The sequence below is a fragment of the Haemorhous mexicanus genome, chromosome 9 (genome assembly GCF_027477595.1).
Source record: "Haemorhous mexicanus isolate bHaeMex1 chromosome 9, bHaeMex1.pri, whole genome shotgun sequence".
NCBI lineage: Eukaryota > Metazoa > Chordata > Aves > Passeriformes > Fringillidae > Haemorhous > Haemorhous mexicanus.
The window spans coordinates 9,806,170-9,828,991 of record NC_082349.1 but is presented as its reverse complement, the minus strand read 5'-3'; the positions used below and the strand labels follow the sequence as shown (position 1 = coordinate 9,828,991).

General features: G+C 48.5%; 3 protein-coding genes across 6 annotated transcripts in view; 1 reads left to right on the top strand and 2 right to left on the bottom strand.

Annotated features, from left to right (window-relative positions):
• Positions 1-71: 71 nt before the first annotated feature.
• Positions 72-5,094, bottom strand: MUTYH (mutY DNA glycosylase). Of its 4 annotated transcripts, none has more exons than XM_059853932.1 (15): positions 4,980-5,094; positions 4,623-4,756; positions 3,800-3,839; positions 3,445-3,518; positions 3,309-3,350; positions 3,161-3,232; positions 2,843-2,956; positions 2,502-2,599; positions 2,096-2,240; positions 1,934-2,009; positions 1,674-1,859; positions 1,345-1,490; positions 997-1,149; positions 846-896; positions 72-623 (listed from the first exon to the last, which is right to left on the bottom strand). In XM_059853932.1, exons 1-15 carry the CDS (start codon positions 5,092-5,094, stop codon positions 519-521), a joined length of 1,551 nt encoding a protein of 516 aa, XP_059709915.1. In that variant the 3' UTR covers positions 72-518. The 4 variants fall into 4 exon arrangements, with proteins under 4 accessions (XP_059709915.1, XP_059709917.1, XP_059709916.1 ...); XM_059853934.1 differs by lacking the exon at positions 4,980-5,094 and adding an exon at positions 4,870-4,954; XM_059853933.1 differs by lacking the exon at positions 3,161-3,232.
• Positions 5,095-5,554: 460 nt separating this feature from the next.
• TOE1 (target of EGR1, exonuclease) lies at positions 5,555-10,096 on the top strand. The gene is made up of 7 exons (XM_059853930.1): positions 5,555-5,693; positions 5,773-5,813; positions 5,925-6,021; positions 6,180-6,338; positions 6,631-6,890; positions 8,141-8,312; positions 9,276-10,096. Exons 1-7 carry the CDS (start codon positions 5,580-5,582, stop codon positions 10,056-10,058), a joined length of 1,626 nt encoding a protein of 541 aa, XP_059709913.1. The 5' UTR covers positions 5,555-5,579; the 3' UTR covers positions 10,059-10,096.
• Positions 10,097-10,818: 722 nt separating this feature from the next.
• TESK2 (testis associated actin remodelling kinase 2) overlaps positions 10,819-22,822 on the bottom strand; it is a 76,376-nt gene continuing 64,372 nt past the window's right edge. The window contains exons 8-11 of the mRNA XM_059853929.1: positions 22,183-22,266; positions 21,009-21,095; positions 17,457-17,592; positions 10,819-15,620 (exon numbers count right to left, since the gene is read on the bottom strand). Of these exons, the coding sequence (XP_059709912.1) occupies positions 14,608-15,620; positions 17,457-17,592; positions 21,009-21,095; positions 22,183-22,266 (1,320 nt within the window). The 3' untranslated portion in view covers positions 10,819-14,607. The remainder of the gene's footprint in view (positions 15,621-17,456; positions 17,593-21,008; positions 21,096-22,182; positions 22,267-22,822) is intronic.

Sequence of the window (22,822 nt, the reverse complement as noted above, 5' to 3'; positions counted from 1 at the left end):
CTCTTCCCAGCTCAGATCTAAGCATCATAGGCTGCCCAACACCCCCAGGACAGTGCAACAGAGACAGTCACTTAAAAAACCCACACACTCGAGATTTATTTTCAGGTCCAGTAAAAACAAGGGAGGGTACAGCAGCATCCCCAGTCACTGGCTGGGGCATGAGATGCAGGGAGGGGACATGGCTGCAGGAGCCAAGTGGCCACAGCCTTCCCACAGCTGGAGAGAAAGCCCTGCTGCCCTGAGTGCACAGTGCCAAAGCGGTGGCAGTACAGGGCCAAGTAGCCCCAGGAGGGCTCCAGCCAAGGAGGGAGAGCAAGTCTGGCTCCAGGATTAATCCAGGACGAGTGGCCACATCCAGGCACAATGCCCATGGGGGAGGCAGGGGAAAGGAAGAGTGAGAGACCATTGTAGAGCCATGTACTGGGAGTGCTACAGCACAGGGACAGCGCTGCCACGCCCCGGGCAGGACTGACCCCAGCGAGGGGCTCTGGGGTCTCACATGAGGAAGGTCAGTGCCCTCATGGGCCCTTTGGTGCCCGGAGAAAGGCACGGAGGGAGAGCTGTGTCCCAGGGCAGGGGCTGCCTGCTCCCGGTGCTTTGGCCCCCCGCTTCCGCTTGGAGCCCTGCAGGAGACACAGCAGGGCTCAACCAGACCCCAAGAGCCCCCACAGTCTCCAGGGATCTCCCCTGGGGACTGGGGACACCCGGGGCAGTGCCAGTCAGGGGATGGCCACAGGCTGGGGATGCTCCTTGGCCTGATCCCAAGCACCAGGGTGCCTTCAGCACAGCACACCGGAGGCTGTCCCACAGCATTGGGGCCCCAGGCACCCTGGAACACTGCTCACCTTTACAGGGCTGCTCTCCTTCCTGCGCTGCTTCCCGTGAGCTTTCAGCACCTGAAAGAAGAACAAGAGAGCCCAGAGAAGTTGAGAGGATGCCAGGGGTTTTCCCAAGATAACTGAGGGAAGGGAGGAAAGGCCCAAGTGCCCCCCATACCTTCTTCATGGCTGTGGACACAGCTGAGGCATGGAACTCATCCTCTGTCACCCAACGAGATGGGGACAAGGCAGGGTCCAGGGTCACATCCCCATCTAGGTGCAGAGAGTAGACCACATAAGTCTGGTGGATGTGAGAGAAGATGTGGATGACCTGTGAGGGGATGGAAAGACACATGAGACGGGCAGCTGGCAGGCAATGGGGGATGCACTGAGCCTGCCAGGGTCCTGAGCAGTGGGGCAGAGCTTGGGAGGGGTGACAATGGGGAAGAGAGACCTTTTTTCTGTGTGCTACATCCCCATAGCTGAGCACAGGGGACTCACTGCATCCCTCCAGCTCCAGGCTCACCTCTCCGATAAACTGCAGGCCTTTTGCTGCCACAGGCCGCCCCATCCAGGCCTGGAGGTGATCAGCCAGCTCCTCCCTCTCCTTCTCCTCCTGCAGGTCTTGAGCCAGTGGGACACTTGGGAACTCCCAGAGTCCAGCCAGGAGACCTGGGAAGGAGGCATGACAGAAATGTGAAGCAGCGAGGGACACATCCAGGGACACTGAGCCTCATCACAGCCCCAAAGGGCTCCTTTCCCTACCCCAGCAACCAAAGCCTCTCCCTTTATCCCTCATGCAGGTGGGAAGGGGCTGTGTGGTGCCTTCATCCCCCTCCTTCCCAGCCCCATTACCCGAGCTGGGTCTCTGCACAATGAGGTATTCTGGGGCCCGGTGGCAGCCCCTCCTCTCCAGCACACACGTGGCCGTTCGCATCGCCCGCGGCGGCTTCTTCGCTGCTTTCCGGGGGAAATTGGTCACCCCCAGGCTGCTGTCCCACGGCTCCGTGGCTGGGGGGCACAGGGGACAGTCCCCAACACCTGCAAACACCAGTGTAACAGTTGCTGCAGGGCTCAGACCTGGAGCTACAACAGCGATCTCCCCACATGCTTACCACAGTCCTCAACATCAGGCACTGGGGGGGCTTTTCCAAACAGCTTCTGAGAGGCAAAGGCTAGCTCCTTCTCCACCTGCAAGGGCAAACAGAAGTGAGGACAGGCTCATCCACCAGCCCACCTTGTCCCCAGGCATGGCAAACCCTTGGGGTCACACTTACTCTGCGCCATGCTTGGCAGTGCTGTTTCACCGGGCACTCCCCACACAGTGGGGACTTGGGCACACACACAGTTGCCCCCAGCTCCATCAGGGCTTGGTTAAAATCCCCTGGGCGACTTCTGTCCACCAGGACATTGGCCATGTCCCTGGAGAAATGGCAGTGAGAGGCATGGAGATCTCTGGGAAGAGCATGCCAGGACTTTTGCCTGCCTCCTGCCTGTCAGAGGGAAGCTCCTAGGTAAGCACAGGCAACACAGCTCCTTTCACCACTGCTCCCAGCAGCACCAACTTCCCAAAAGTTTCCATACTCACACCTGCCTCCCTTCACTGGCTCAGCTCCCCAAGGCTCCTGGGTGATCCTGCCTTTAGCCACACTGAGCACAGCTCCAGAGACAGCATTCCCTTACCAGAGCCAGTCGATGACAGCCGGGCTGCTGGAGTCGGCACCGACGCATCGCAGGCGGCACAGGACCCGGATCACATTCCCATCCACAACTCCTGTAGCCTGGCACCAGGAGCTGGCATTACCATGCTGGGATGTGCTCCGGACAAAGAAGGGAGCTGGGATGCTCCCAGGATGGAGAGGGACACACACGAGGCCAACCCACAGGTCCAGCTGGGTGGGGGCTGTGATGCATCCCAAAGTGGGGGGAGAGCCAAACACAACCCTGGGGAGCCCTTGGCTTGTGAGACCCAGCAGCAGGAGCTGTCAGGAGTGGGAGACGTGCCCACTGTCACCAGCTCTCACCTGTCCATACGAGATGGACGCGATGGCTCCCGCCGTGTATCGGCCCACGCCCGGCAGCAGCTTCTGCAGGTCCTCAGCTGTCCTGGGCATCCGGCCAGCCAGCTCAGACACCACCTGGCAGGGAAGGGGCCAAGCTCAGGGAAGCAGCTGGGGTGGGCATGTGCAAGGAAGCCATTTTGCCTGTGGGAAGATGGGATCCCAGCCTCTGCAGCCTTATGCCAGCAGCACAGCCCCAGCGAGGCAGGGCAGACATGAGCCAGCACGAGCCCAGCAGCCGCAGAGGGCTTTAGAAATGCCCCTTCCCCCCCACTCCAGCACCTTCCTTGCTGCTTCCTGCAGACGCTTCCCTCTGGAGTAGTAGCCAAGCCCAGCCCACAGCTCGTTCACCTCCTGCTCCGAGAGACACAGCAGGGAGTTAATGGAGAGCCACAGGGCAAGGAGAGCACCCGGTCCCAGCGGTGCTCACCTCCAGGGACGCCTGTGCCAGAGCCTGCAGCGTCGGCCACTTCTGTGGGAAGAGAGGGAAAGGGACAAGTCAGGGACAAGCAGAGTTCTGCTACTGGGGCAGGCTGTGGGCACAGGACTGTGTAAGGAGCAGTCACCTGCATCCAGCGGGTGTAGTAGTCGATCACCGTAGCCACCTGCGTCTGCTGGAGCATGATCTCGGACACCCAAACTGCAGGGAGCAGGCCAGGGGTCAGAGCAGAGGCACCAATGCCACCCACAACTCATGCTGGGGCCACGTTAGCACTGCCTACAAACCCTGCACAGCATCCAGCTCATGGGACACTCTCCCACCCCTCCCTTCCCCACACGTGTTCCCCCAGGCCCAAGGTGGGTTCTCCAACCCCCCAGTGCATTGCAAGGGGAATCAAGGGCTCTCGTGGCCGCTTCAGGCAGCTTGTTCCAAGGATGGCACACAAAGCCACACAGACAGAGCCAGCCCCTGCTCCTCACCTGCATATCCCCGTCTGTCGGCATCTGGCTCCGTCGCTGCCTGCAAGAGGAAGAAGATGAAGTGTGAGAAACAAGGTGACACAGGACCCCACTGCAGAGGGGACCTGCGTGTAAAACAAAACAACCCAGTGTTTTGAACACTGCAATGGAATCTGAAATTAAAAGAAATATTTTCCCCAAGCAGTCAGAAGTTCTGAGTTTGGGTTAATCAAATGACAGTCAAAGCACCTTCTTGCTGATGAAATCCCACATGGAGAGTTACTTATGAGGTTCAAAATCCCACAGAGAGCTATCCCATACCCAAGCCCGCCTGCATAGGAAGCAATTGGAGGCAGATGTAAATCCCACAGATGGGCTGTGCAGTTCCCACCATTCAGACGTTGCTGTAAAGCTGATGCCCACCCTCAAGACCACAATAACTCTCTAGCCACTAGTGCCAGGCTGAGCATGGAACAGGCAGGAGCTCAAAAAAAAAGTCCAGCAGGCTTAAAACAAATGCATGGGAAACCTCCGTGCAGCGCTCACTGCTTCAGAGTATTATAGAGGCAGGAAGAAAACAGGATTAAAACACAGCTAGACTAACCTTGCCAGAGATAAGTACTCCTCTTGAAGGTTACATTTGAGAAGCGTGCCCTGCTTTTACTCTTCATACCTAGAGATTGGCTCCAGACCACCCACCACAACACAGCCACGACTCGCTGGGAGCACTTCCATACAGGTGGGGATGCATGACGTATGGAAAAACACCACGGTCACATCAGCCAGGCTCCCTTAAAGCAGAGTAAGTAGTTACCCACCCCTGCTCCCCTGTGCCTCCCCTTACCAGCGCCCTCCAGGGAAGGTCCCGCTTGCATCGGTCGTACCAGGCGAGCAGGTTCCGGCGCAGGGCCTCGACCTCAGCCGGGTCGCTGAAGAGATGCCGGGCGGGCGGCGGAGCGGGCGCTGCAGCCGGGGCCCCTGCCAGAAGAGCGGCGCGAGGTTAGCGCACGGCGGGAGACGTCGAAGGGCTGCGGGGCTCAACCGCAGCAGAGGCGGGAGCCGGACCGAGCTGCTGCCGGGTGGACGCGCACCGAGTACCGGGCTTTACGAGGACCCAGCAAGCACCGGAGACTGCCCGGGCTGGCTGTCCGTGACCCGAAGAGAACAACCCACACTCCCCAGCCCTCCTACTGCCAGGTACCTCCGCGGGGCGACGCGCGCCTTCTACTCCGCCCCTGGGGCGGGGCCGCGCTCCCGCCGCTCCGCCGGAGCGCCCCGGCCGCCGCCGCCGCCGCCCGGCCCCGCGCGGGGCTCATGGCGCAGCCACTCCCGCCGCCGCGCGCGCTTTCCCGGGAAAACCAGTCCCGCCCCAGCCCTGAGCGACGGCCAATCAGAGCGGAAGGCTCCGCCCACCGTGGCACGCCAGCCAATCGAAGGAAAGCGCCGAGGGAGCTCGTACCCGCCCTCCCCCGGAACGCAGGAGTGAGGGGCGGGGCCTCCCGGCGCGCTGGAGCCAATCAGCAAGCCGGGAGCAAAAGGGACCCGCCCCCGCTCCCGCGGGTCCGAGCGGCCGCTCAGAAGGACCCAAAGGAGCTGTTCCAGCTAAACGCCTGTTGATTTAATTCCAAATTTCGGTTGAAAACGGATTTTGAGAACGGTAAAAAACCCCACCGGGGCCGGCAGAAGCCGGGCCAGCCGCGAGGGCGGGCGGCGCTGGGCGCGGAGCGGGCAAGGCGTGCGGGGCCCGCGGCGGGCGGGCGGCGGGCAGGCGGGGCGGCGGAGGCCCCGTGCGGGCGCGGCCATGGCGGGCCCGGCGCGGGTGCCGGTGGTGGACGTGCAGAGCGACAACCTCGCGGAGCTGTGGCCGTCCATGGTGCTGGCGCTGCGCTCCGCCACCTTCGTGGCCGTGGACACGGTAAGCCGGGGTGGGGGCGGAGGCGGGGAGGGGCGCGGCCGGTCCCAGGGAGCCACTGACGGTGTCTGTCTCCCCGCAGGAGCTGAGCGGCCTCGGCGCCAGAAAGTTGCTGCTGAGCCCGTGAGTGCCCGGTGGGGCGGGGGGGTGCGTTTCTCGGTACCGGCTGCGCGGTGCCCTCTCCCCGGGGTACGGGCAGGCCGGAGCCGTCATGGTCCGTTCTCCCGTCGCCAGGTGCATCGAGGAGCGCTACAAGGCCGTCTGCAGCGCCGCCAGGACACGCTCTGTCCTGTCCCTCGGCGTCGCCTGTTTCAAGCAGCTCCCGGAGAAGGTGCGTGCACGAACCGTGGGGCGGCCGTTTTGTCTTGGTCGGTCCCGGGAGACGGGGACGCGCTGGGAGATGGAATTCCCCCGTGGAATTGTCCCGGCTGTTCGGGCAGCTCCCCCTGACTGGTGTCCCTGGGTTCTTTGCCCGCTCTCCTTGCGCAGTCCGAGAACACGTACCTGTGCCAGATCTACAACCTCACGCTGCTCTGCACCGAGGATTATGTGGTCGAGCCCCAGTCAGTGCAGTTCCTGGTGCAGCACGGCTTCGATTTCAACAAGCAGTATTCCCAGGGGATCCCTTACCACAAGGGCAACGACAAGGTACAGACCCACTCCCTCTCAGACACCTCAGCCTGCTCTGCTCCAGGTTTCTGGGAGTGTGCTGGCTTCCCCTGCTCCTGTGGGAAGGTGGGCACACCCTGGGGTCCTGACTGCAGCATTATCCCTTTCACCTCCCCGCTCCTTTAAACCCACTCGTTGCAGTTGCTTTTCCAAACGTTTGTGCCTCTGTTCAGAGTAAGTTACAGCTGTGGGCAGCATGCTGCTGCCACAGGCTCTGAGGTGACAGCCAGTCAGGGTGCCCAGGCTCACTGACTGATCCTTCCTCATGCAGGGCAACGAGAGCCAGAGCCTAAGTGTTCGGACGCTTTTCCTGGAGCTCATCCGGGCGAAGAAGCCGCTCATCCTCCATAACGGCCTGATCGACCTGGCCTTCCTGTACCAGTGCTTCTACGCTCACCTCCCGGAGAGCCTCGGCACCTTCACCGCCGACCTGTCCGAGATGTTCCCGGCAGGAATATACGACACCAAGTATGCCTCGGAGTTTGAGACTCGCTTTGTAGCCTCCTACTTGGAGTACGCCTACAAGAAGTGGTGAGCAGCACACTGGTACTCAGAGCTTACAGGAGGAAAGGCAAAGGGAGAGTTAGCGTGTGTTTGTTTTTCCAGGCAAGCGGGCTGTGTCCTTTCACTGTCCCACTGACTGAAGGTGCTTTTCAGATGACTCTGCCCTGTGCTTTTTCTATTTCTAGAATGGGTTTGTTTTTAATAGGCCTTACCTGTTTGGTGGGCAGCAGCTGAAAGAGAACTTCAGAACTGGTGCCAGTAGAAGACTGACCACAGGGTCATGGCAGGACCACACACAGAAAAGAAACCAGGGCGGTCCTGCAGGTCTGCTAGTTAAAATTCTGTTTTGTGAGGGACACTGCAGTTAAAGAATGGGTGTTCCCTGCACTCCTTGACACTGACCAGCTCTGTCACATGTCCTGCACATGAGATGCCTATGGCCCACTCTGACTCTCATCACTTCCTTCCATGCAAGGGTCGCGCTCTTGTTCAGGACACACGTCTGTGCTTTGCAGTCTGGCCCCACATTCTGCAGGCCCCACACAATCTAAACAAGCCCCTGGCAGTGATAAAGCTCCTGGGATCTCCATAAAGCTCAAGTCATGCTCTGTTTTGAGGAGAAATGGTATTTTTTGTGACTGTTTTATCTCAGGAAATGCCACTTTGACAGGTCTGAAAACATTCAAGATGGCCGTTCTCAAAACATGAGAGTACTTTGTTTTGACAAGATAAAAATAACTTTCTAAACTGACGTTTTAAATGTTTTAACCCCAGTTCTCGTTAGGTAGAGCCTTCCAAAGGTTCTGACCTTTTAACCAGCTCTTGGAACAAAACAGAGATCAGATTTTTTTTCATAAAATAAAACCCCTTTCCTTGTTGCCCGCATCGCCCAGGTTCAACCTGCCTGGGTGGTGACTGCTGGATAGTCTGCACAGTACCTCATTTTGGGGCATCTTTTCCTTGTCCATTACCATTATGAAGACGAACACATATCTTAGTGCCCCTTATAGTTAAAAAAACAAACTGCATCCCCTTCTCCTGTAACTTCAAGAGAGATGCTGCTTTCTGTTCCTCTGTGTCAGCATAAGAAAAAAACCCTTTGAATCAGTATGGAAACAACTACTTACTAATGCTGCTCTCCTGGGATTGAATTCTTTTCCAGCATCTGGGGCTGAAGCTCAAGAGAAGGAAAGTCATGGAGTTGAGAGTTGGTGGAGGGCAGTGTTTGCTCTGTGCCCTGGTCCCATCCCACAGTAACTGTGCTCCTCTTGTTGCAGCAAGCGAGAGAACTGCAAGCTGCGGGACTCGAGCGGGCAGCACCTCACGGTGGAGTTCTGCAATTACCCCGCCGACATGTCCCGCTACATCGACTACCGCTCCTGCTCTCTGGAGGAGGACAGCCACAGTGCTGCAGGGAGGAACAAGGTGCCTGTCTGTGAGAAATTTTCGGTAAGGAACGCAAATCCCCGCTCCCTTCCCGACTCCATGGACAGGGGCACACATGGCCCGAGCCAGAAGTTGTAGGAAAGCACCTGGCAACTTCCCCTCACCTGCCTCATAGTACAAGGAACATTTTCAAGCTTCAGGTGGCTTCATGGCAGACGGGGCAATGGTGTGCTCCGCTTGGAGGTGGGGAATCCTACAGGCTTCATTAGGAAGATTCCGACAGAGAGCCTATGGCCCTAAACAGTGGGACAGTATGAGTTACAGTATCCCTTGCTGTCTTGGGGAGGCTGCAAGTTCTGCATTAGTTTGCCTTGTCCTACAAGAGAGAAGTGCCACCTCTACCCTTCATCTTCATTAGATATAAAAAATTAATACCTGTCTGCAGCTTCTGACACTGTGTAGCACAGGGTGATCCACAAGAGCTTGTCCTTGTGCAGCTACAGCAGCAAATAGCCCATCTGGTCAGATCATAACTGGCTTCAGGTGCTTCATGGAGAAAAGAAGCTCTTCCACATGTTGTACATTCTGTCACAAAACATAAGCTGGGGAAATCTCTGGAAGTTTCTCATCCAACCATGACCTCAGTGTTGCTTAATGCCTTGTTTGGTAAATTTTGAAATTGTGTAAAGACAGAGATTAAAAAACAACTCCAGGTCCCTGTTCCAGTGCTTGACCACTACATGAAAAATGTTTTCATGCATCTCTAGTCATAATTTCCCCTGTTACCAGGTCTCCTCTCCCTGTGCTAAACAACAGTTTAGCTCCATCTTGCCCATAACCTCTGCTGTAGGTACCTGCAGACAGCAACTAGATATCCCCCTCCCCTTAGCCTTATCTTTTCCAGGTTCATGCTCCAGCCTCACAAGCCCTCAGTGGAAGGGAATAATTAGTTCCATTCCACGTTATGGTCATTGCTGCTCTAACCAGTAGGATGGAGGCTACAGACCCCTCTCTCTTTCTTGCTAGGCCTATGGGTGGTGTCCAAAAGGGGTGAAGTGTCCAGAGTCTCATAACATCGACCTTATCATTGACGAGGACGACAAGCTTTGGGAGAAGCGAAAGAAACGGAAGCACAGATGGAAGCATCGGAAGAACATGAAAGTGCTCGCAACAGTGTTCCAGCAGGAAAACTCAGGGGACAACATGGAGCAAGCTCAGAACGGGGAGGAGGGACCGCCACAGAAACAGAGCTGCTATGAGCCTGCAGCTGCCACAGAGCTGACAGAGATCGCACCCAACGGGGAGGGCAGGCGACTGGAGGAGATCTCCATGGACATGGAAACAGAGGTCAGTTCAGACACCAGCATACAATGGGAAGAGAATCTGGGGAGCACTGAAAGAACTGACCAGGGAGCAGCTGCCCAGAGCCCTTCTGCCAGAGGAAATGCCTCTGACAGTGACCAAGTAGAGAAGAAGTCAAAGGTTGGGTTGGGCTCAGCCAGTCACCCAGCCACCCGTGAGACTGAAGCAGCAGGTGCTGCAGGAAAGGAAAAGGAAACCCATGGCCCTCCTTCACAGGGGGGCACACACCGAGCTGGCTTTGATGCATTCATGACTGGCTACATCATGGCTTACGTCTGGATGCTCAAGCAAGGGAAAAACACAGACACAGGGCCCTGGTTGCCAGACTGCCACAATAAACTGTACCTCAGTGGGAAATCAGTGCCACTGCAAATAGTGAAGAGCTTGTTTTCTAAATCTTCCAAAGCTCACAGCGAGAAGATAAAGTTGGCCTGGGACAGTGCATAGAGCTACAGCACTCCTCACTAAACCGTGCTTTTTTTGTCTCCTTTGGAGTTTTGGAGTTCTTTCTTCCATCAAGAACTTGCAAAAAAGGGAACGGGTTTCATATTCTTATTTGCGTTTTAACATCTGACCGATTAAATTGCTCTCAGCTGGAGATGCCCTTGTTCCTTAGTGGCATGCTGGGATGTGAAGGCAGGGATGAGGCTGAAGTGGGGGGAATTGCACTTTTGGTTAGAGCATGCACAGATGAGACCTTTGCCCCTACAGGAGAGAAGGGAAGGAGAAAATTCCTCGCACATGGGAATGTGCTGATTCCAGAGCCAGCTAACTGCATGCAGAACCAAGCCATAGCAGGTCCTCAGACTTGTTCCAAGGGCAGAGGCAGTGGGGCTGAAAGCCAGATAGGTCATCCTGAGAAGTTGCATAGCTTTCTGTGCTGCTGAAGCAAATTAGGGCTAGAACAGAGCATCCACCATGGCAAGCATCCTGCAGGCTACTATCAAAAGCCATCTTATCTGGTAGCTCACAAGATATGACCAGCACAGAAAATAAATCCTTCAGTCTTATAGATTCAATAGTGGAACTCTTCAGTGAGATGCAGGAGAGAAATAACATTTACTAGGATGAGTTCCCCTTGGGTCTAACTCAGCACTGAGTAAAAGCAAATACAAACTCAATCCAAGTATTAATGGCATTTCTATTTTAAGTAAGCATTCGAGCCAGCTTTTTTAACTTAAAGCAGTTGTCCTCTTAATCACAAGACTCAGGCCTTGATTTCATTTTTATTTTGAAAGCAAGTTGGGAAAGTTTACAAAACCTGACCAAGAAAAAAATTATGAAAATATTTAAGTGGATTCATCTTTGGTTACTTCTTATTGCAGTTCCAATAAAACATACACCATTTCTATAGTTCAAAAAAGTCAGAAGGTCAATCAACATAAAAACAAGACGTGCTTTCTTTACATATTCATAAATATCCGCAATATTAGAAAAGTTGTTTCGCAAAGATTTTTTTTCTGGCAGTGTTAACTTACTATTATACACAGGCTACAAACTTCTTCCTAAGCCTTTAATTACAAGTTCAGCTATTTACAGACTGCAAAATATTAAGACGTAAAACTCCTTCATAAATACGAAAATAGATCATCTCGCAAAGATCTTTATACTTAATCAAATATCTGGCTGCCCCTCCTCCCAAAAAAAAAAAGGTTATTTGTTTTGCATAGAAATGTAGTGACATGCAATATAAACAATAGCATTAAGTGCAAACAGGAATTATTCAAGTGTCTTTAGTTGTACTGGCAAAAAATACCAACGTTCTGTTACACATAATACATCACTGCCTCTCCAACAAGTACAAGTCTGCTACAGCCCCTTGGCTGTGCTGCTTTTGAGGGGCAGCAATTCACATGCATTCTCCTGGCTGCATTTTATCAACCTGCAACCACAACAAAAATAGCTTATAACAGACATTTAATTGAACTCAACAAAGATTTAAAGTGAATTAAAAACATCTTTGATCTCTTCAGGGAGATGTGTAGCAATGTGTAGAAAGTACTTTAAAAGAGCAAAAACTGCTCCTGTAAAGTCAAAATCAAGGTAAAATCCAATCACGATAAAACTTTGTCATGTCACTATAAAACAAGGAGTTTGCTGACCACATGTTCAAATTCATGTTTACCAGTAGCTGTCAGAAAATAGCCCTCTGTAGAAAAGCAACCTCAGTAGGCACAAAACCTAGGAATTACTAGGTGCAGCCTAGATTCAGCTTTATGCAGCCAAAGGGATGAGATGTTGTGAGATGTTCCAACTGCATCCTTGGAAACACTGGGTTTCAGCAACCACTTTGCATTTTTTAAAATGACCTTTTACTCCAGTTTCATACACATGCCTCTTCCCCTGCAGACCAATCCAGTAAAGGCCTGAGCTGCTACTCCTTGGCATTTCTGTTTCTGACATCTTCACCTCAGTACCAAGAGCCAGAAATGTTGATAGCTGTGCCCAATGCATGTCAATTGGTTGTGCTTAGAGCGGACATTTAAGAAAATAAAATTTTAGCTGTGCTGCTTTGTAAGAGCTGTTCAGGGCAGGGAAACGTAAAGACAGCAGTGTAAGAGAACAGTGAGGTCACTGCAATGGATGCCCTGGGGGTACCCCAAGCTGACTGCTCAAGCTTTGCAGTCAGTGTCAGGGAGGGCTTCATGATGAGGTGTCAGCACTGACAGCTCAGGGGAGCCCCAGGGCAGCCAGAGGTGTGCGTGTGCTCTCCGGTCAGGCTGCGGGCAGCTTCCCTCAGCCTGGCAATCCAAAAGTAAACTACTCATTATTGCTTGTTTGTCTGAAGTCACACACCTAAACGCATCTTGTGACAACAGAAGCTGGTGCTGATGGTTTCCCTCCCAGAAGATACAGTTGTAGCAAAGATAAAAAGATTTAAAAATAAAATTTAAAAAAAAAAAAAAGCAAGCAGGCACCAGGCAGGCAACTGAGCTCTGGTGTTTCTCTGTCCTCAAAGTTACACACACACAGTGGCAGCCATACAAGCTGCTCTGCACTCTCCAGACTCAGAAGACAGAGACTACTCTGCAGATCAGCACCTTCAAGAGGCAGAGAGGTGTGGGCCAAAAGGGGTGATCTTAGTGAGCACAGGCATTTTCTCTTTTGAGCTGCCAACAGCTGCCTAATCTGGCATGGACTGTATTAACTCAGCAACACTGGGCTTCTCCTTTCACTCATAACAGCCACTGCAAAGGGAAAACTGCCCAGGTTAACACACACTTCACTAGAGGAAGTCACAGCTGTAACTCATAGAATAGCTACCTACACCTCAGGAAAGGTACACATCCCAGCCAAGAAAGAACTAAGGCTTTCTCCATCCTTTCTTTGAGGTGGGAGAAGAGTAGAAGTAGTCTGGCTTCCGTCAGAGACTAGCTTACAGTATCCAGCCTTACAAGAGAGCAGGAAGTTTAACAGGCTACCTGGATGAAAATCTGGACTCTGCATCACCATCTGCTCAGCAGGTGTGCAATGTTTACCTCACTTAGGAATGATAATATAGGTTAAAAAAAAACCCATAAAATAAAATTTTAAAAATCCCATGGTTTTTGGGATGATGATAGTGGAAAAGGGCAGGATGTTGCACAAATGTCACAGAATGAGCTTTCCCATACATTTCATCCCAGAGCAGGGATTGCTGATGATGGTTCCAGCAAGCAGCATTAAAGCTCATGTTGCTGCTTCTTTCACAGGTACCTGCTGGTCAAGGGAAGTAAAAAAAAAATTAAAAGATCATCCTATTCAGTGACAGGAAAAACCAATAAAGACAACAGCTTCTTTCTGTAGAGGAAACAAAAAGTCAATTTAGGACAAGCTAATTTTCTTCAGTTTGACAATTCAAAGCCCTCCTGTGAGTTGTCCTCTCCAAGAGCACTTGTGTAGCTGCAACACTGCTGGCAATTTCCCCTGAGCAGGAGATTCCTGTCCTCTGTCAAGCAGGCTAGTGAGGAGCCATCATCACTGCAGTGAAATCAGTGAGATGGGATGTTGTACCAGAGAGGGAGGTGAATGGGACCCTTCTAGCTTAGTGATAATAGGCAATTGTGATGTAGCTACTGTATTTAACTATTCTGCAGAAACACATCATGATGTCCACTCAGCTCTTCAGAGATAAGGGCCCACCCCCTGCCAAAAGCTCAGTACAGCTGGTACTTTCAGGAGCAGTTTCTTCAGAAGCCCAGAAATGGCAATGCCTGGAATATGCTTCTCTGTGTCCTGGGCAAATCTTTTTCCACATTTGGGCTGAGGTACATAAAGAGCTGTACAAGGAAGCAAGCTTCCCTGCACAAATGTATTAAACATCATTACTAAATCCCAAGGGAAAAAGAAACACCAGGGAACAGATTCTTCTTGTTAATCACAAAGTACTTGTCATGTGACTCAGCCTGCAGATTGTGACCAGCATGAGAGGTTTTGTTTTTGCTGCTTTTGAAAGAAGAGCTTGTTTAATGCTACAACAGCATTCAAAGCAGCTCTGGGACTAGAGAGCATTCCTATCTGCTCTACATAGCTCGGAAAGACTTCTGTGCCTGTTTCTGAAACAGAGGCTCTAACTCAGGTGCACTGATGCAGAATGTTAATGAAAAATATGCAGTGGCTTAGAGCAGATGTTCAGTTAGAGGAAGAGGGAAAAAACTAAGGGTCATTCTTTCTACTGTACATGGAGCTTAAGACCTTAAAATGCCCCATGCTGGAAATCCAGGTCAAACTGTTTAATGGTACCTGCCCTGGCTGCTGCCTCCAGGAAGGGCTGTGGGACCCACATGGCCATTCTGGCTGGAGTAGTTTCCCCTCCTAATTCAAATCAGGAAAGGGCATAAGCACAATTTGAAATATAGTTTTATAAAATGATCAGTCTCTTCAGACAATGTCTGCAGCTATCTGTCCTACAGCCAGCTTGTTGAATCTCTTTCAAACGTGAAGCCCAGCACTGCAGAAAAACTTAGTTTAAGCAACTGGGAACAACTCAAGGACACATTCAGTTTGAGCCCTCTCTTCATATGTCACAAGCTGACTTTGTGCTGCCACTTGCTGAGATGTTGGAGGAGGTCTGAGACAAGAGGGTAGGACTGTCCCCGTCCTGCTCCCTGAAGGGCCACGCCTCTCTCTTCAGCTCGGTGGGAGGACTAACACTGAACAGAGGCTTTGTAGGCTCTAACAGAGTAATTTTCAGTAGGTCATCTTCTACCTCCATCTCTTCAGAAGGGAGACAACCTGCAAACACTTGTGGGGAGCCACGTCCCTCAGAGTTCACTGAATTCTCAGCTGGGAGCTTTTTGTAAGATAGCGGCCCAGACTGGGCCAGCACTAATGGTGGATCACATGCTGGATCTCCACATGTGTTTTCAACAGGGCAAAACCCATTTTCCTCCTGGGCCACTGGCCCATCTGAACAGTCCATATCCTCTTCTTGTCCCGGTGCAAGAAGAAATTCTGTTCTGTGAGGCTTGGCGTGAAAGGGGGGAATCTCTGACACACCATATTTAGTGCTACTCAGGAGTTTTTGCCGAACCTCTGCACCTAACTGGGCTGGGTCACACCTGCCAACAGTTGAAGACAGTCCCCCAAACAGGCCATATTCCTTGTGTGGTAACTCAGGAGAGAGTGGAAGCGATCTGCATCTCCTCCCAGGAAGAAGGGAAAGGTCTTGCCAGTCTGTGCTATACGCCTGCCGGAACTGGGACTGGCTGGCTTTCAGGCCTCCACCTGCCTCTGGAGAATGCAAGTCAAACACGAGGGAAATCACAGACTTGCTTGGCATGTCAAAGAATTTGATCTTTCCCCCCTTGAGGTCCTCCCGGGCACTGAAGGGATTAACCTTCCGGCCTAACCCTTTGCTTGGTGTGTAGTAGGGGTCCTGCACGTTGATCTTCCTGGAAGGTTTGCGAGAGAAGATATCCGACTGGCTGCGTGACAACCAGATGTTCCGACGCGGACGGGGTGACTTGGGTGGGATCTTATCATCCAAAGAACTCAAACGTTTTACTCCTGGTCCTTTGTCAATTGATCCTGAGTAGAAAAAGAGAAACACTCTTAGCTTAAAGAAGCTCCATATAGCTGTGCACCTGCTCACTCACAGAGCCTGCATGACCACTGTAAAGAAAAAAAGCTGTGTATCTGATATTCCAAACTATGTTCCATAAGCACATGTCTGCTCCTTCCTTTTAAGTTGCTGCACAAACACAAGCACACCATTCTCTTCTCATTTCCTCAGTGTATTTAGGGCCCCTGCAAACCTCCTTGCTGCCAGTACACTGCCACAGCAGAGATGGCACAGGGTGGTGTTGGAGAAGAACAATTTGCGTGTTTCTAGATTTATCATCTTGGCTTCCAGCAGAGGTTGCCCAGGGTCTGTTGGTGCTACTGACCACAAAGGAGAACCAGGTACAAAACATAGTTGCCAAAGAAATTGGCACTTTTTTGCCCTGATGGGAAATGTCTAAGACAAAAAAAGTCTCTCCTTGTACCATGCAGATTTTAAGTCATTCTATCCCAGCCTTCTTTCAGTACATTATCCAATACAAAACAGGAGATATATGAGAGTCTGACCCTAATGAATAGGAGTTTAGAAGTTTTACATATGCCTGTGTATTTGCAACCACTGCACACACACACATTTATAAATAAAAGCTGTATCACTAGATTAGGATGAGAAACTAGTAGATGTTAACTCCCCAAGTGTTTTGGAACATGCATCTGTCATGGGCTCTCAAGATGCCTCTGAAGAGCCGTGTTAGAAAGCAATAACAAATGGGTATAAAGAAGTGATATCTCCTTTTGACTAACATTTCTAGAATAAGCACATGGATTTTCACTTTTCCCTTTAAATACTGCCACAGTTTAGACTACAGCCATTCCATGTAGGAAAGACTATGCAAGTCAAAGAACAGCATGTAACACTTCTTTGAGAAGTACTTGTTTTGTACATGTACTCCAAAGGGAGAATGCCACAAAAAAAAAAGAAAAAAACAAAAAACCAAACACCAAAAGAAAAACCCCAACCCAAACAAAAAACCCTAAACAAACAAACAAACAAACTTCCTTTTTAACTCACACCTCTTTTAGATGCTTTCCAGGTGTGGGAGAACTACCACATGCATTAACTCTATGTGGTTTGACATAGAGAAAAATTATTTCAATCTACAGCTATATTACAGATCAATAATTATGTCTTTATGTTGCATATCTGTATAGCCACATAATGTAAGAAACTATTTTTAATGTACCCTTAAGTTTCTAATGTCAGAAGTGTACTAACATAAAACACCCAAGTGAGAATACAGCCCAGGCTACAAGTGTTTGCTCCCCACACCAGGTGGCACCAGACAGCTTTAGAGAAAACCTTTGAAGGCCAACATTCCCAAGCAGACCTGGGACTCATCTTTTCTCGTCTTTCAGAGTATTTCTAGGTACTTTATAATACTCTTGCATCTTCTGTGCTCTTCCTCCTGAAGGAATTTAAGAAGCCTCTAAATATTACAAGTAACATACACCAAAGAAATTATGTATATGTACAAAGTATGGCAGTAATGAATAAAAAAATTATGGATTTTCATATACTATGAGCAATTTACAAACCCATTCCCAAATGAACTCTAAATTTCCTCTCAAGATCTTGGGGCAGACTTTTCTCACTTTAAGAAACAGCTGGTTTTTTTTCACCAAAGGACATTCCACAAAGCAAAGCATAGAGCATTGCTCCAGAATAATTTTCAGGGTTTCTGTAAAATAATTAATAAACTGTAAATAAAACCATATTTAGCCAAATATCAGTTTTCAAAATATGAAGCTTTTCCTCCTCTTTCTGTGAGCACCCAGCAATGTTTGTACAATACAGACATTTACCTTTTGGCTTTCTTTCATTGTTGTCAAGGTTCAAGAACTTTCTATCTCTCTCTGAGTCCTCATTTCTCAGGCGGTTTAACATTTCCTCCAGTGTTTTGACAATATCAGCAAATGAAGGACGCAACTTTGGATCCATCTGTGAATGCACACAAATCAAATAAGTCCACGTGGGTTTGTCCAAGCTATTCTGCTTCATAGTGGACAGAGAGGGGGACAATCTGAGGAAACTGAGGAAATTCAAAATGGTTTTAGGTGTGTTGTCATCGAAAAAAAAAAAAAACTACAGAAGGAACGGGGAATGCAGTATTCTATTACACCTCACATTTAATCATCAATTTGTAAATATTCTATGAAATGGAAATATTTTAAATTTAAAAGGTGGGACACTGTCAGATTCATGGCTTGTGAGGAGGGTTGGTTGGTTTGCTTGAAACAGCATGGATAGTTCAGGATTTCTTTCTGGACTCTTCTTATCAAACAGAGATTATGTACCAATGTTATTTCAAAAGGATTACACAAAACAACATGGCTATGTCAGTCTTTAAAAGATTCCATCATCTCCTTGTGGCTTTAATTAAACACACCTAAATGGCACTACTGATCTTAAAGCTGAAAACGCTGTATTTTTCTATCTGTTAACTAGCCATACTACTCAGTGTACTGGTCTATCTTGTAAGGAAGCAAGAGTGGTTATATAATTTGACAAAGCTATAAATTAGGAAAAAGAAAAATCCATCTTTCCCAGCTAAAATATTCCCCCTGCTCATCAATATGTATTAGTCTGTATTTCTCAGTACGTATTTATTTATTCACTCTAGCAGATAAAAAAGTCCAGCACTAAAATTGTACCACAGGATAAGCAGCTTCCTTTAAGCAGTAATTTTGAAAGCATTTCATAATTTTGAGCACTGACTCTGTATATATGTCACAGGTTTCATCACTGTAGGTAGCAATATCTAATTCAGCAGCCAAAAGTTAACTTTATTCCAGTAATAAAAACGATTCTTCTTGACCTGATTGCTGTTTCCAGCCTTCTAAAGGCTTTTTCAGAGTGGACAAGCCCAGACAGATCCCACCTCTACAATGGGAACAGTAGTGCTTTGTACACAACAAACCCCAAAGACCTCCCTGATACTGCCCTGCAGGTTGAGATGGATCTTTCTGAAGACAACTGGTATGATCAGCAATGCCAGAACACCTTCTAGCACAAGGGGAAAAGTGCTAAAAATTCCTATGGACAGTAACAAAAACCAAACAAAGAAGACACACTTGAAGAACTCAGCAGCAGCAAGAAAACTGTTCTAAAGCAGCAGCTGGAATTTACTGGCATTGGAAAACATTTTTCTGCATTCCCTGTCTCACTGAAAGAGTAGGGCAGGGGCAACACTGAAGCACACACTGTACTCTGACAAACTTACTAATTTGGGAACCTTACGGAGCTGTTGCAAGCTACAGGAAGTTAGAGGAAGTAAAAAGAGCTCTCTGGCTATTTTAATTTGTGCTAGGTAAGATCCAAGACAAGAGCAGCAATGGAAAAGTTACTCAGAGCAGTATTTGCCTCTTCCATCCCTGAGCAGTCCAGATTCTGCTCAAATGGAAGAGAAGGTTCCTTCTCAAAGCAGCAGTTGCCAACAGCTTAGCTCATCCTGGTAAGCTTTTTGCATGATCATTTATGATTACATTTATTAAATATTCCCACAAGTAGGCTTATAATTGTTGGGTTCTTACAGGTGCTTATTTACAAACCCCCACACTTTATACCAGTAAGTTAAATTTTAATCCACTCATACATGTCAGTTTTAACTGGTTTTCTTAGGGTGCCTTAGAACACATTTCCTGGCTGTAGAAAATCCCAAGGCGTTGCACATTAGTTCAGCTGGGCTACACAGTTCACACCTTTTTGACCTATTACATAATAAAAAGGTACATAAATGTCCATGTCTCAGAGAAAATTACCACACAGATCACCTCTTACTGAGGCACAGCATGCTGAGGAAGATATAAGAAAGCCTAATCTGTTACTCCATTTCCCTTCTCCTAGGTGAGTGGTATGTGAATTCCAGCATGCCCCACACTGAAATCAGCATATTAATGGCCAGATCACAAGACAGTAATTTCCATTTCAATTCAGCAAAGGGACGTTTATTATACAGGAAGCTGCATTTGACAATGAGCAGGAGAATACCCTTTTTCTCTGAGCACACCAAATTTTACATGAAAATATAAGGTCACTGTCCCTTCCTTCATGAGGAGCTTTACTCTGAATTTCTGAGCTGAAAAATTGCTTTGAATCATGCACCATGTGTTTGGATGCAATACCATTTCTGGAGTCTGCAGGTGGGAGCTGAGCTTTCCAAATCCTACCTCTAACCAAACCCTTTAGTGCTCATGTAATCAAAAGGCTTCCTAAACATGAGTGAGATGTACCCCATCCAGGTAAAGCAAGCTCTGCTGTGAAATAAGGTGAAATAAGAGTTAAGTAGCTCATCCATAGTAAGTTCCACAAACATTTTAAAAATTAAATTATGCTATGTGGTGCCAAGAGCAGCAGTCACTGCCCCCATTCTCACCTTTATACCACCTTTATATATATTTCTGTACTAATACAAAGTAAAGAGAGACATCAGGTCAAAAATAACCACCAAAAGCACAAAGAGATGAGACTTCTTAAAAGCACTCACTTGGACACAATGCTGGCATCAGTTCCAGCACAGCCTGGTTGTGAATCCAGGGCCAAGTTTTGTGCAGTAAATTTTTTTAAAGTTGCCTCTACTTAAGTTGAGCAAACTGGACATTCCCAACATCAGCTGAATGTGGTGGAAGCTCAGGTTCTCTTATTTTATTTAAACTGGTTTTCTATACATTGGTACTAGTAACTCTGTTACAGGATAAGCAGCAGAAGAGATCCACTGCCCTGGAGTTTTCACAATAAGGAGCCAGGAAGGTATCTACTATCACAATTTTACTTGAGTAATTGCCAGAAAATTTCCTCCGTACAGCACATGGCCTATAGCCTTACAGATATTAAATCATTTCAGTCACAGTTTGGGTTTTATGACACAGGCTAAGCATTTGGATGTCAAACCCCTTTTCCAAAAGACATCATACAGACACTTCAGAACCGTTTAATGCCTGGTCTTGATTTGTTTGTCCCCTCTGTTTGTAAGAGCAACTCAGTCCTTCCTTCATAGCTCAGTAGGTCTGCACACAACAACAGCTGGATTTTGTCAGCCCGAGGGTTAGCCAGTGTCAATGGCATCCAACTGGTTATGGTCAGCCTGAGCAGCCTGCAAGAAGCTGTTCAGTGTGCCAGACCTGTTTGTTTGGCATGACAGAACACAGAATTGCAGAAACACTAGACAGACCTTTAAGCAAGGGGAAGGGAAGGATTGTAAAAACTGAAAGGGACTTCCTGGGTTGTCAGAAGGTACACTGGTTCTAGAGGTAGGCTCTTCAAGTCTCTTCTGTAAATGCTTTAAGCTTTATCTTCAAAAGCCAGAGGGATTTAGAGAACTCCAGTTTAGGCCTCTCCCCTTCAAATAATATACTCACATTACAGCAGTTGAAGGCCAGCTGGAGGAAGTCAGGAGGACAGTCTCCCACCATGTGCTGGAAGGAATCATAATCTAATCCAAAATTCTGTACAAAGGACAACAAAGCATAGAGAAATAAATGAGGTCTTCTATCTAGCTCAAAGCATCCTCTATTAGGAGGTCCCTAAGTGAAGTTACCAGGAATAACCATGAGCACCTTTCTCAGCAACCACATAACAGAGGAGTTTGAGAAAACTTCATGCACACTCCAAACTTCAGCGCCCCCAGTGGGGATTACTGACACAGGATAGCTGTAAGAGAATGGGCTGACATCAAAGCCCATCCTTCTTCCTGGATTCAAATGCAATCCACTGCACTTGAAATATTGCCCATATGGATTTGGAAATAGCATATACTATGAGGTTTCACTGTAGTGATTTTCATAGTGCAAATTAAAAGCCCACTCCAAAACCAGAGGCTTTGCTATGATGGAAATGTATCGGTTAAAATGGCTAACTTTTCAGTGGATGGTAGACTGGTAGATTATCCAGTTCCTTAAGTGCATGTCTATAAAATCTGAAGGGCAGACTAAAAAGAATCTTTCATTTATTGCAGTCTGAGACTTAAGCAATTTTCCATTTTCAGAAATTGAGGGGGATACACAATTTGGAATAACCCCAGAAGGGTCAAAAGCTTCCCTGTAGAAAGGAAGAAAAAAAAGTATCTTCAGTTAGTCAATTATAGCTCAGATCCACTGTGCTCAGCTGAGTTCACACAAAAATAAGGGTTAACTTATTTTAGCTGCTGTTAACACAGCTCCTGCCTCTTTCACAAGGAGGGGCTGCTTAGAGCATACAGAATGCCAAAATGTCTAGTTGTGAACCTGGCAAGAAGTCTACATGAGCTATCCCTCCACAAAAGGAAGAGTTTGCATTGCAATGCTCTCGATGTCCTGCCAGTTAGGGGCAGAAAGGATTCCCATGAGGATTGCAGCTGCACAGAGTCTCTGAGAAAGCGTCTTCAGTGGAGCTTCCTACAATAACAGCATAAAGAGCAAAAGCTTTTTACATGCTATTTTTAATGTCACACCTATTCATCCTATCTTTGAGAGCAGTGGCAGAAGTTCTAAAGGCTGAGCTGTTATCATGGCAGACTCACCACCTCCCACCAATGTTATAAACACAACCACTTACCTCTGTGCGAGGGAGATAGTCTGGGTCTGCCTGTATTCGTGCTATAATCTCACACAGAATTATGCCATAGGAGAACACATCTGCCTGAGAGAGAAAAAATTTAATAGACACATGGTTCAGTTATGAATGCTCAGCGTTCTTATCTGCCACTGAGCTTCTCCTAACCCCAAATGGCTATCGTGAAACAACACCACAGCCTCAAACACTGAGCAACTGCATTGAAGCTAACATTTTCCATGTGAAGAAACCCATGCTCACAGAAAGCATTCTTGTTGTACAAATAGCAATGATAAACTTAAAATTCTTTCAAGAGAAAAAAAACCACACCAAACTACTCTTAATTCAGCAATGCAAAAATTTTTAAAAAAATTTTAAATCCTTCCTTGCACAAAGAATAGTGAAGTTCCATCTGATGTCCTACACATGGGTATAATTAAAAACATAGCCAAAACATGACATGCCCATATATCACTGTGGTTACAAAAACAGGTTTAGAATACACAATTCACAGCCTAGCCAGAACATTAATGCTATTTTTAAGAAAAATTGCATTTTCCTCTTCTCAGTTCAGTACCTCTGGAGAAAACTGTCTTCCCAAAGCTTGAGATATCTAGCAGCACTATATACTAGGTTTAATTTC

Coding starts and splice junctions, on each gene's coding strand:
- MUTYH (XM_059853932.1), bottom strand. CDS start 5,094: ATGAGCCCCGCGCGGGGCCGGGCGGCGGCGGCGGCGGCCGGGGCGCTC. Junction 2,600..2,842: donor CGTCCATCTCGTATGGACAG/GTGAGAGCTGGT, acceptor TCCTGGTGCCAG/GCTACAGGAGTTGTGGATGG. Junction 1,491..1,673: donor TGTGCAGAGACCCAGCTCGG/GTAATGGGGCTG, acceptor CCTCCTTCCCAG/GTCTCCTGGCTGGACTCTGG.
- TOE1 (XM_059853930.1), top strand. CDS start 5,580: ATGGCGGGCCCGGCGCGGGTGCCGGTGGTGGACGTGCAGAGCGACAAC. Junction 5,694..5,772: donor CCTTCGTGGCCGTGGACACG/GTAAGCCGGGGT, acceptor GTCTCCCCGCAG/GAGCTGAGCGGCCTCGGCGC. Junction 6,891..8,140: donor GAGTACGCCTACAAGAAGTG/GTGAGCAGCACA, acceptor CTCTTGTTGCAG/CAAGCGAGAGAACTGCAAGC.